Genomic DNA, 12,104 nt, shown 5'->3' with positions numbered 1-12,104 from the left:
GGGTTGGATCCGCCCGCCGCCCGCCGCCCGTGCATTATTGATGGCCGCCGCCGCCGCGCCGGCCCATGCCCCTCGAGTCCTGTCCTGGCTGCGCATCCGTGTTTGATCGATCCGCTCTCTGGGTACACACCGGGAGGACCCCCTCTGTGCTCTGTTCTAGGCAGGTTAACATAAGACGACGTCGTCTGACGAGGGAGCTTCGCATGCAGCTCGACGGCCACCTGGCACGCGATTTTTTTTTTTGCAGCGTCCCTGTCGTCCGACGAGACTCTGAATGAGATTAGGCGTTCGGTGTCGTCCTGCTGAAGATTTCGACGGAGTTTCGTGTGCACGAAACTAATCCCGTCACGGGTTCGTTCCTCCACCACTAGTAAAACCCCTAAACAGCGTGCCGATGCATCATCAACGCGGCAGACGTCAGAGGAGACCACGCGCGCCGCGGAATGTCCCCCCAGAATCTGCCGAGGCGGCACGCTACTCGCGCTCGCCAAGACGCCAACGCCCAGAGCCCCAGACGCTCTCGCACGCAGCACGGGCGCGTCACGCACGCACGCTTGCGAGTGGCCGAAAGCAACCGCGCGCGAATAGACGACGACACCGGTGACGCTGGATTTGAGAGGGACTGATGAATCACTGAAGTTTTCTGAATAATACAGGGACAAAGGAAGAGAACAGAAGGCAGTGCAAGTTGCTTCTTCTTCAGAAATTGAGAAATTCGAGCTTTTCCATGCGTCGGCGAAAGGGAGCCAGGGCTTCCGTCGTAGCCCGCCGCTAGCTTCTCGTTTCGCCTCGGCGCGCGGGCGTCGTCGCCTCGTCGAGCTAGGAGGACGATGCCCGCGCGCCGAGGCGAACCGCAGCAATAAAAAAGCTCATGCGTTAGTCGTCACGCAGGGAAAGAGGAAAAGGCATAATGGCGTTCGTCGGCTCATCGCTGTCGTGTAACACGAGTCGAAATTACAAGTGGCGATTCAAACAAACTCAGCTGTCCACCCATAGGTTCCAAAAGTTAGTATATGAGGGGTCACTCAGATTTTTTTAGTTTGCAGTCTGTTTTAACTTTGCAGTGCAATTTTAATCTGAATTTTTCATAACTTACTAGTATCAAGTTTGTTCCGGCACTCTGAGCTTGCAAGGTTTCAACAGCAAACACAATTTTGGGGATGAAATTTTCAGCGGCGCATCAAAAAGTTTCAAACAAGAAAATAGTTATATTCCGCGGGTGCGGATGCTTGTTCTTTTTTAAGGTTCCTGTTCTAACATGCAACTCTGAACATAATAAAAGTTTAGGATCGGGTAAGATTTAAACAAGGGAAACTTCGGAACCCTTAGTTGAGTGGGAATTCAAACTTCTGTGTCAGTGGAGAATAATTTCCAGATGCACATGCTCAATAAACCAACCGATTTTTCACATTTTTGAAACTTTGCACAATTTTTTGTTTTGAACTCCGTTGGCCTTCTCTCGTGAGAGGAATGTATGCGCAACGACTAGAACTAGTCAGGTTGGCGCGCTACGCGCGCCTATACCAAAAACGTGGACCTAAAATATTAATAGAAAGATATTATCCGTTACTATGTTCGAAGCAACATCATATCAATGTATTGAGTTAGATCTAAAAATTACAGTAAAGCGGCATAGTAGTTTTGTGTCTGAGAGCGCGCCAATCTCAAGCATTGTAGTATAAAGGTATAGGTAATTTTTTCTTAGGAATTTTTTTTCGTCAGGAGGTATAGTTTAATTACTTTAGTAGAAAAAAAAGTAAGATTAGAAATGAATAAATATTTTAATTATATTTTGTGGATTTACGGAGGGAAATCAAAACCCAAGAAGTAGTACAATTACCACATGTAAATGTAGTATACAAAGTTTAGTTATTATTTTTGTTTGTAGGAAGTAGTTTAATATATTTTGTATTGTCAAATAATGGAAGAAAAATATTTTTTTAAAATAAAGAGACTAACTTAATAGAATCGTGGGCCCCACATGGGTCCCGCCTGAATAGTACGTGGGCCCCACGTGGGTCCCGCCTGAATAGTACGTGGGCCCCACGTGGGTCCCGCCTGAATAGTACGTGGGCCCCACGTGGGTCCCGCCTGAATAGTAAGGGCCCACATGGGTCCCCCGTGAATAGTATGTGAGACCCGCATGAACAGTGCACGGGCCCCACGTGGGGCCACGACTCATGAGGAGGACCCAAATCTTGGCCCTTTAGTATATGTACTTAACTAGAAGCAAAAATCTGCTGACTAAATAGGATTGTTGGGCAGGGGCATAATTGGGCCATATTCTTAGTGGGCTATTGGTTTCACCCAGTTGTTAAACGAGAAGCCCAGAAACACAGTAGCAGGAACATCAAACTTGGCCCAAGAAAACCCAATACTCATACAAAAACCATTCGCCCACGCCGGCTCCAATTCCTCCCAACCCTTGCCGAAACCCTCCTCCCAACCCTCGCCGCGATGGGCAGGAAACCCTCCGACGCCGCCGCCGCCGTCGCAGCGGCGGTCGACGACGAAGCCCTCGCGGCGACCATGCCCGCCGACCTCCTGGCCGCGGCCGACTGCGGTGGCGTCCACGGGCACGCCCTCTTCTTCGACGCCCTCGTGCAGCTCATCCCACCGCGCTTCTACCTCCCCTCCGGCGACGAGGACCGCCCCTGGTACCAGGGCCTCTCTAAGGCCGCCAAGGCGGCCATGAAGGCCCAGTCCCGCGCCAACGTCAAGGCCGCCCGCCGCGCGCGCCTCGACCCCTCCGTGCCGCCGGCCTCCACCCTCGACCTCCTCAAGAAGTCTATCGCCGACCAGGCGGCGGAGGAAGAAGATGACGACGATGAGGGTAACTCAGGAGAAGAGAGCGCGGAACCTGGGGATGAGGCAAGCTCCGAGGATGAAGACGACGATGAGATAGAGGAGGATGATGAAGACGGGGATGAGATGGATGAGATGCCGATTGCTCCGGCGGCAGTGGTGTCCGAGGATCGGTCGGTGACCTACGAGGAGCTGCAGGAACGGCTTCGCCGCCGCATCGTGGAGCTTCGTGGCAACCGGTGCACCAGGCCTGAGTTCTTGAATAAGCCCAAGAAGGAGATGGGAAAGAAGGCAAAGGGGAAGAATGAGAATAGGGGAAAGGGCGAGGGCAAGAAGAGGAAGCGTGATGATGGCTCCGAGGATGCGGAGGGCAAGGATGGGAAAAAGGCCAAGAAGGCCGAGGAGAAGCCAGATATCATGTATGCAAACGTTGTTGTTGACCCAAAGGAGGCAAGGCGCAGGAAGAAGAGAAGGATTAAGAACAAGAAGAAGGAGCTGGAGCGGGCTAAGCGGTTGCAGGAGGCGAAGCAGGATCCTGAGAAGGCGAACAAGATTGCGTGGGATACAGCAAGAAGACGGGCTGCTGGGGAGAAGGTGCATGATGACCCCAAGTTGATTAAGGAGAGCTTGAAGAAAGAGGAAAAGCGGCAGCAGAAGCATGCTGCTCAGTGGAAGGAGAGGCAGAAGACTGTGGACAAGCAGAGGAAGGAGAAGCAGAAGAAAAGGACAGAGAACATCCGGGAGCGGGCAAACCAGAAGAAGATGCGCAAGATTGAGAAGCGTGAGAAAAAGCTTATGCGCCCTGGATTTGAGGGCCGCAAGGATGGTTATGTCAACGAGTAACATCTATGTCCAAGGTTGTCCAGGAAGTGGTTTACCATGTTCTCTTTCAGAACTTCATTTGCTGATATGGGTAGTTGGTTCTTGTAATAGGTTACCTATTCATGGCTGCTAAAATGCCTTAGCTATTGTATGAACTTTCAATATTTAGCAGCTCTATAGAAGAGTTTGGAGTACACTTATAGCTGTGTTCTCTTTTACCAAGTCATGCCTTGCTAGTTCTTTTTCAGCACATTGTTCAACTGGCAATGCTGAATTGTGCTTCTGTGGATGCCTGTTTCATTCTTTATATATTAGAGTGATAGATAGTAGTGCTTCTGAAATGGTCTTTTGATTTGGACCAGAGTGAATCAGAACTGCAGTAGCAAACTTGTCATCTTAACATGCATATGCCGGAATCTGGATACTTATGGTCTCTTGTATTCTGTAAGCTTTTGTCGAAATCTTTGTTTGTCAATTATTTATTGATTCATTACATAGTGTAAATCACACACTGCACTTGTAATCTATCTTCCTGAAAGTAATGTATACTAATCAAGCTGATGTTGCAAGCTTCTGCTGCTCTGCTTGCTGAAATTTTCTTTCATGTCTATGACCATTGTTGCTATTATGTAAACATAATGAAGGTTCCATATTATGATAATGAGTTATTTAGAAGATGATCTGGATGTAGGTTTTGATCACAATTGTCAAAACCAGAAGCCAAGAACTTCGGTCATTCATGATGCCATAGTGAATTCAGTAGGCTTAACTCTGAAACAATTGCCTTAGATTTTTCAATCCTTGGGATGTCTCTTGATGATACCCATTTTTTATGGATGTTAGATTTCGAACTGTTCACGTTGTCATTTTCATTTTTTCTGTTAGCTTCCAAATGGCGCTTAATTTTTCAAGGTCTGAATCTGCTTCCTTTCTCAAGGTCTGAATCAACATAATCTGGTGTAAAAGCTTGTTCTGGTTTCACATGCTCTTATGAATAGGCAGATCAAAGTGCATGGAAGTATGAAGTTCCTTTTAGTCTAGACTTATTCCATTAACTAATTTGATAGTTGGATGATCTCCACATGTTGCAGTGAACATTTAAAGGTTGATTTGCAATTAATTCAAAGTCTTTTATTGAACTGCTGTTTGAACAACCGAGAGATATATCATATATGTGAAGAGCATATATATCCTATAGAACTTTCAATCAAGGTGATCTGATCAACATGTGGCTTCCTCTAGGCTAGACATGTCACCTTCCCAAATCCCAAGACTCTTATAACTGCAAGAAATGCACAACATGGTTACTGCAAATAATTCTGGGTTGCTGCCAATATGTTGCTCTTCCTTTCCGCCGCAATAATTTTCTTTCATGATACGAACAGTCTTTTCTTTCTTCAGCCACATTCTGGTGTAAAAGCATAGGGCAGCCGGGCCCATGTCATAGTAACAGGTGAGCTCCCGACTTGGAGATTCTGCAGAGCACGCGTCCATGCATAAGATTGTTATTTTTGCATATTTCTTATATAACATTACGTCCTCTGCTGTTTCTTTATATTTTTGCTGAGTGATATAATTAAGTTACTCAATTATGTTTTCTTTCCAACTGCTCGCAGTTCTACCTATTGGATATTGATTGGTTAAATAGATCATGTGAGACTTACTGATTTAGCTCTAGCTGTTTTTTGGATCATTGTAATAAACAGAGTCAGCTTCTTGCTGGTAGCGGACCAGAGTCAGTTTGGGGATAATTACATTGCGATACTATTATTGATCTTGAGGGTAACCAGGTACGCATTCTCTTCTTGTAACATGCTTAGGGCGTCTTCATGCCAATTTTTGGTAAAAATAATTGCTCTACCTGACATGAGTACATGAATAATGCAGTCATGCAGAAGCACTCCAAACTGAATATAGTGTTATTTAGGCACAAACTTTCCTTAATGGTCAAATGAAACTGGAAATAGTGCTATTTCTAGTAGGCACATGCTTTCCTAATGGTCAAATCACACAGAAAGGCCAAATCTTGCCTTTCATTGTACATGTTTTACTTATTATTAGCCTGTATGGTTGCTGGCTGATGCTCAGCAATGCCTCAAGTAGAGTACCAAAGTATAGGTGTTTCTGCTTCCAATACCTCTCATCGATGTTCCAAGATATCCGCTATTGAATCATATATAGTCATCACCTAAACATTCTAATTCCAGTTTTGTTACAGAAAGCTGGACTCCTCCACCCTCTAATCAAGCTTTGAAACCATTCTTTAAAGCATGCATATGTTGTTACTTTTTGGAGGTAAAGGAGTAACAATGTTATGCTAAATAGAGTGGCTCACAACCAGTATCAAAGGTATTAACCAATTAATGTTGCCTGTTTTCTTTCTTTTATGATGTAGTGCTGTGTAATTCTTCATAGTGTGCCAATATAACTGCTCGGCGGCTCGCAAATGCTAACTATCTCGCTACCTTGCTCTGATAGACATTGATCGGATTTTCTTTGCTGCCAAATGCTAAGTGATAGACATTGATCGGATTTTCTTTGCTGGTTGTGAGTCCCAAACCGGTCCAAGGACTGACACAATCATGGCAATACTAGGTCTGTCGGTTGTGATTTCCGAACTGTTTCCATTCTCCCACCTTATCATGATTTGAGAATAATTATTTTGTGACTTTGTTAGGATAGCCTCTGCGGCATGGGCCTGAGTGTCATCGACAATCATCAGCACCTGGTTACATGCTTGACCGTCTGATCAGTGTGAGACCATGGAAACAATAAATGTTGTGCCATTCAAGGCACTCTTTCTTTGTTTCTTTTTTGTTCTATATCGTCCCCTTTCATGCTATAGGATATATTGTCGTAGCGACAAATTTTCTGCATATGTTGTGGGAATCAAAATTGCATGCCTGGATTTGGGATGCCTCTTTGATGCTGTGTAATTATCAATTTATGCTTTGCTTCTGTTGATCTGAGCCGAAGAGCTACTTACCGTGCATGATGAGTTGTCTGATCATGTTCTGATTATTTTTTTGATTGCGATCATGTTCTGATTAACCACTTCCCTTGTAACCTTTTCAATTCCCCAGACGGCACCCAGTAGCCTCACTACATAATGAAGAACCTTCCGCCTCGTCAGGGAAGTGAACGACTTCTCAATTTTTTCAAAGTCTCCTAACTTGTTTTCCGCCAATCTTGCCGACGGTCTGAACCACCATGGATGAGTCTTTGACTCTGAACCGCACGCTAATATGTCATTCAAGTGCTGAATAAGGTGGTGATTCCAACACACGATTTTGGTTACGGGCTTGCGGCATAGTATTGTTCGATGTGATATGAGCAGGATCACGGCTTGGTCAACAATTGGAACCGATAATAATTTTCCATTGATAAGCAGATCAAGAAAATAGTTTTCATTCAATCAAAGACAATATAGCAGAGTCATCATTGTGACCGGCATTATTCCGTATAACCACACATTCACAAAACTATCAGCACCAACTCACAAATCACAATCTTACAAAAAGGCCATCAGAATTCAGTGGAAGCACCCAACCCGAGAAGAAGATCGAGAGCAGATTACAGAGCACATAACACTGACAACCTGACACCAAGACTGGAACACGAACACGCGACAGTGTAGCTCCAGAGCTTGAGCTCAGCTAATTCTCAGGTCCAAACAAACGCAGCAACGGCAACCACGGCGGCGGCGACGCCCAGCAAGTAGCCGGCGCCATCAGAAGGGCCTGTCCCCGCGGCGCCGTTGTTGCCGTACTGGGCGTTCGCGGCCCCAAAATGTGAGGCGACGCAGGCGACGAGGAGCAGGAGGGCAGCAACCAGCTGCTTTAGAGCAGACAGCTGATGCCGATCCATCCTTCTTGGTTCAGAACTCCGAAACCCACACTCTTGCCCTGTGCGGCTGTGCCACTGTTTACCAGGAAGCAGGTTGGATTATATAGAGCTGACACATAGGCAGCTGGTGTGGCAACATCGAAGTGGCAAACAAGATTGGGAGCATCGTTCGCGCGTGATGGGTATTGGGTAGCAACAAGCTCTGAATCTTTCTATGGACTGGAGCGTTGTTTCCAACAGGCCGTTTCGACAGATCAGTCTGATGGTTCCAGTCCAGTGCTGCTTGCCACTTGCCACATTTGGAGTTGGAGCCTGGATCGATGGATATTGACAGTTGGGTTGCGGCATATTCGTCTGAAAAATCGACGACAATTGGTGGACTGGTGCTCGCTACAGCGCCGATATTTACAAAGGTGAGGCCTTGCTCTTTTATGTGCTCATGCCGTCCATTAGTATATGCAGCACGATCACTAACATCGACAGTTCCAGTTGCAAGTTTCCTCTTCCTTGGCTGCTCTAGCAATCAACTTCGATGATAACGGGCCAATTTGTTCTCGTGATTCTTGAGTGGATGCCAAAGCCTGGTGGAAACAAGACATGAGCTCATGAACCAAATTTCCAAACAAAACTCCGGTACAACACACACTTAAATCGCAGTCATTTTAGCAGCCGTGCCCCCCTCCACTTTTATCCGGGCTTGGGACCGGCATTGGCAGTGTTAGGCACGAAAAGGAAAGAAAAGGATCCAATCCCCAGCAGTAGGTTTGCCCGGGCTTGAAGCAAATAGCTCGTTCAAGTAGATTCGTCATACCCCTGCTCTGGTAAAACTCAGCACCCCACTCGATCCAAGAAGAACGGCCATTAACCCAAAGAGTGAGCGCGTCAGGGGAAAGAGCGTGATCTAGTTTCTGCTCGAATTCCGTCGCTCCTAGCTACATTCATCAGTCCTCGAAGGGATGTTTGCGACGCTGGCACAGCCTCTGCGAGCTAACAAGTGCCCCATGTCCAGCAGCTACCGTGGCTTGTTGAGATCCATGAATGGTAAGTGGGCCTTCATTCAAACCCTATACCGTGTTTGAACTAGCAATAATTTTGATGACAATGTACATTATGTCGCTTTAGTTTCTTGAACATGTAACAGAATTTGCTTGTGATATTCACAAAAGCACCAACTAGTTTACTCTTAATGTTGGGTAGAAAGATAACTCATTCCATAAAACCTGACTGGCTACTATCTTTATTGCCTTTCCCCCCCCCAAATGATTGATGATGGACCATACTCTCCATTATTCCCATTTAATTCTTCTTGTAATCATGCACCCAAATGGCCAAATCTTAACCAAGCTAGGAAATATACAAGAAGTTATATACAACAGAAAGGCACATGCTAGAATTGCTAACGCTGTGATTCTTGCTAAAAAAACTGACCGAACTTGCCTTACAACAATTATGTGGCTATAAGGGCACACATGAGAAAGTTGCAGCTGCATGAGTCTGGAAGCTTATGGGGCTATGGCAGACTCGATGCAATCTTACAAATCCACCAAGCAATATAGTTTCTGCCAATTCACCTCTCACAAAAAGAGCATTGACATAGTCACAAAAAAAGGAGCATTGACACTGAAAGTTCAGAGGAAGGCAACATAAATGCCAAATCCTATGCAGTAATGCATGTTTGTCAAATCTTTGTCATCAAATGATTTAGACATTCTCGATATTATTCCTAAACACACTAAACTTGAAGAACATGATAATACCCAATCAGGCAAGACTTCATGGCACTTCCTTAGGCACAGGCGGTTCATCATCACTAGATTCTTCTGATACAGCAGTTGCCTCAGCAGCAGATCCTTCAATCCCAAATGCCTCTGCATCTGCAGCAACAGACTTTGCCTCAGCATCAATTTTTCCATATATACATTCTGAATGAGAAGCATCTCCGCTATCTGAGTCCAACCCAAGCTCCTTCTCAAGCTTCTTCCACCCAGATAGTAAAAAGTTTGGGAACCTCTTATGCATCTCTGCAACAACCTTCTTCGCCTCTGCCACCCGGCCTCCTTTTACCAATCCCTCAACCAACTCTTTCATTGTCCTAAAATCTGGTATCCTGTTCTTCTTCAAGCTTTCCTCAAAGATGTGCAACCCAGCATCAAAGTTGCCATTTTTGCACAATGCTGCCAACATGTGCTTGTACGTAGCAGCATTTGGAGAGCACCCCTTCTCAGCTAGTGAACGGTACAGAACCATGGCATCCTCCAATTTTCCATTCTTGCAGTAGCTAGTCATGAGGAAATTGTAGGTGATGATGTCCGGCTTCAATCCATCAGCCTCCATCTCTTCCATCACCTCCATAACCTCTTCCGGCTTCCCATACAGTCCGAAGTACGTGACCTTCACATTATACGCCGCCACATCAGGCTTGCATCCACTCTCCACCATCTCCTTCCACAAGAGCTCAGCCTCCTCTGCCTTCTTGTGCTTATACATTGAATCGATTAATGTGGTGTATGTTTTGGTGGTCGGTGAGATACCTTGCTCGCGCATCTGATCCAGGGTTTGCTTCGCCTTAGCCCTGTCTTGATTCATGCAGTAGGCTTTGACAAGGATGCCATATGACGTGTTGTCGGGGGTGATGGAAAACTCCTTGGAGAGCTCGGTGAAAAGGGCGGGGATTTGATGGTGGCAGCGGCATCGAAGTAAGGTGGAGAGGAGGGCGTTGAAGGGGAGCGGGGAGATGGGGGTCGGGAGAGACGGCACGGCGGAGCGGAAGGCGTCAAGGGCCTTCTCGGGGAGCTTGGCGGCGGCGTAGGAGCACAGTACGGCGGCGAGGTAGGGCTCGGTCGTGCACGCAGGGAGATAGGAGGAGATGAGCGCCTCCGCATCGGCGAAGCGGCGGGCGCGGGCGAGGCGGCTCGCGGCGACGGTGAGGGCGTTGCGGGTGGCGCCGGCCGACATGGAGGATTTGTTGATGGCCGCCAGGATGGAGACCGCGCGGTCCGGATCGAACTCGCGGCGGAGGCGCTGCTTGGCCTTGGACACCGAGATGGCGCCGGGGTCGGTGCCGGCTGTGGCGGCGGAGAGCGCGCGGGAGAGGCGGAGGCCGTGGGCGCTGGCGCGGCGGCCGTGGCGGAGGAGGATCGCGAGCGCAGCCATTTTCGTGTGCGACGGCCGACGGCGAGGAGAGCTGGAGAGGTTTTGGTTGTGTTTTAGGCTTTTAGCTCCGCTTAGATTAGATTTTTTTTTGTTTTTGAGGGGGAGCTCCGCTTAGATTTTGTGTGACTGGGCTAGCGTGGCGGAACATAAGTACTGGGCCGGTTCTTAAAAAAAGGTACTGGGCCTAATTGAGTCGTGTATCGTGGACCCAAAACTTGTCGACCACCGAGTCACCGAGAGCTTGTACAGACCAGTTCCTGTTCACTCCACTGTATCCGGCCGCGGCCGTCACCTCCCTCCACCGAGAGCCAGGTTTGCAAAACCGGTAGGAACCGGTCCGTCCGGACCTGTTCTGGTTTGGGTTTGAATTCAAAAAAAATGAAAAATTTCCAAAAATTTCCTAAAAATACTTAAAGGTGCGACGAATCTAATAGTGCCAAATTTTCTCAAAAAATCGTTCATTTAGTATAGTTGGCGGAATTTAGAAGTTAAATCAAAAAAAGAAAAAGAAAAAAAAGCGACGGCCCATTAAGGCCCACGGCGCGCTGCATGCATAGATAGGGTTCTGGACAGCCTGGAGGGGGGGGGGGGGGGTTCGCGCGAACCCCAGAACCCTGTCAGCCCCCACCCGCTCCCTGTCCGCCGCCCGCTGCCGGTAAGCCGCCCTCCGGGCCCGGCTAGCCGGCCGGTTAGTCCGGTAAGCCGGCTCGGGCTCGGATCTGGTCTCCGACCGACGCTCAGGGCCGGTACAAGCGGCTAGCCGTCCTGTATCGACGGTAAGCCGGTGCGACCGGGAGAGAAGGTAAGAAGTGAATTTTTTTAATAGAATGATTGGTTAGGTGTATGATTTAGAATATTAGATGATTTGTTTTAGGATTTAGGTTAGAGTTAGGTGTATGGCTGATATGTTTTAGGTTTTAAATAAGATTTAGGTGTAGGAATTAGGATTTAGGTAAGATTTAGGTGTAGGATTTAGGATTTTATTTATGTGATTGATATGTTTTTGTTGTCCATGTATGCAGATAGATAATGGCAAGCACAGATGTTGTATGAGAACACGGTGAAAATCTTTATCCCGGATGGCGATGCAACTATTGTCGTACGCAGAAAGGAGGAGGTGGTGCGACTAGATTGAAACAACATTTGGCTGGGCGCGGGGCAGAGGTGGTCCATTGCAGGAATGTGCCACCTGATGTGCGGGACTTCTTTCAGCGTGAGTTGGATAGGGCAAAGAAGGCAACTGCTGACCGGTCCCGAGAGAGGTTGAGACGGGAGAAGGCTGCAGCGGAGGGAAACTATCCCAGTGATGAAGAAGATGAGGAGGCTCAGGTGCAGCGTGCCATGGATCTATCGAGAGCGGAAGCAGAGTTCCGACGGGGGGGGGGGGGGGGTGGAACAGAGAGGAGGTGCATATGAGCGTGGAGGGGGTAGTGGTTCGACGAGGGGGAATGTTATGCAGAGGATGTTTCGAAGGTCCA

The 12,104-nt window shown here is 47.5% G+C and overlaps 2 protein-coding genes across 2 annotated transcripts; one reads left to right on the top strand and one right to left on the bottom strand.

The window, feature by feature from the left end:
* The first annotated feature begins 2,400 nt into the window (after nucleotides 1–2,400).
* Nucleotides 2,401–4,053, top strand: LOC120709814 (ribosomal RNA-processing protein 14-like). The gene has a single exon (XM_039995458.1). The coding sequence runs from the start codon at nucleotides 2,458–2,460 to the stop codon at nucleotides 3,646–3,648; it is 1,191 nt and encodes a 396-aa protein (XP_039851392.1). The 5' UTR covers nucleotides 2,401–2,457; the 3' UTR covers nucleotides 3,649–4,053.
* Nucleotides 4,054–8,862: 4,809 nt separating this feature from the next.
* LOC120709810 (pentatricopeptide repeat-containing protein At4g36680, mitochondrial-like) lies at nucleotides 8,863–10,690 on the bottom strand. Its single transcript, XM_039995453.1, has one exon. The coding sequence runs from the start codon at nucleotides 10,624–10,626 to the stop codon at nucleotides 9,247–9,249; it is 1,380 nt and encodes a 459-aa protein (XP_039851387.1). The 5' UTR covers nucleotides 10,627–10,690; the 3' UTR covers nucleotides 8,863–9,246.
* Between the last annotated feature and the right edge of the window lie 1,414 nt (nucleotides 10,691–12,104).

The sequence above is a fragment of the Panicum virgatum genome, chromosome 1K (genome assembly GCF_016808335.1).
Source record: "Panicum virgatum strain AP13 chromosome 1K, P.virgatum_v5, whole genome shotgun sequence".
Classification (NCBI taxonomy): domain Eukaryota; kingdom Viridiplantae; phylum Streptophyta; class Magnoliopsida; order Poales; family Poaceae; genus Panicum; species Panicum virgatum.
This window is presented reverse-complemented; position numbering and strand designations above follow the sequence as displayed.

What these genes read in the sequence shown, in the direction of transcription:
- LOC120709814 (XM_039995458.1), top strand. Translation starts at nt 2,458, where the DNA reads ATGGGCAGGAAACCCTCCGACGCCGCCGCCGCCGTCGCAGCGGCGGTC.
- LOC120709810 (XM_039995453.1), bottom strand. Translation starts at nt 10,626, where the DNA reads ATGGCTGCGCTCGCGATCCTCCTCCGCCACGGCCGCCGCGCCAGCGCC.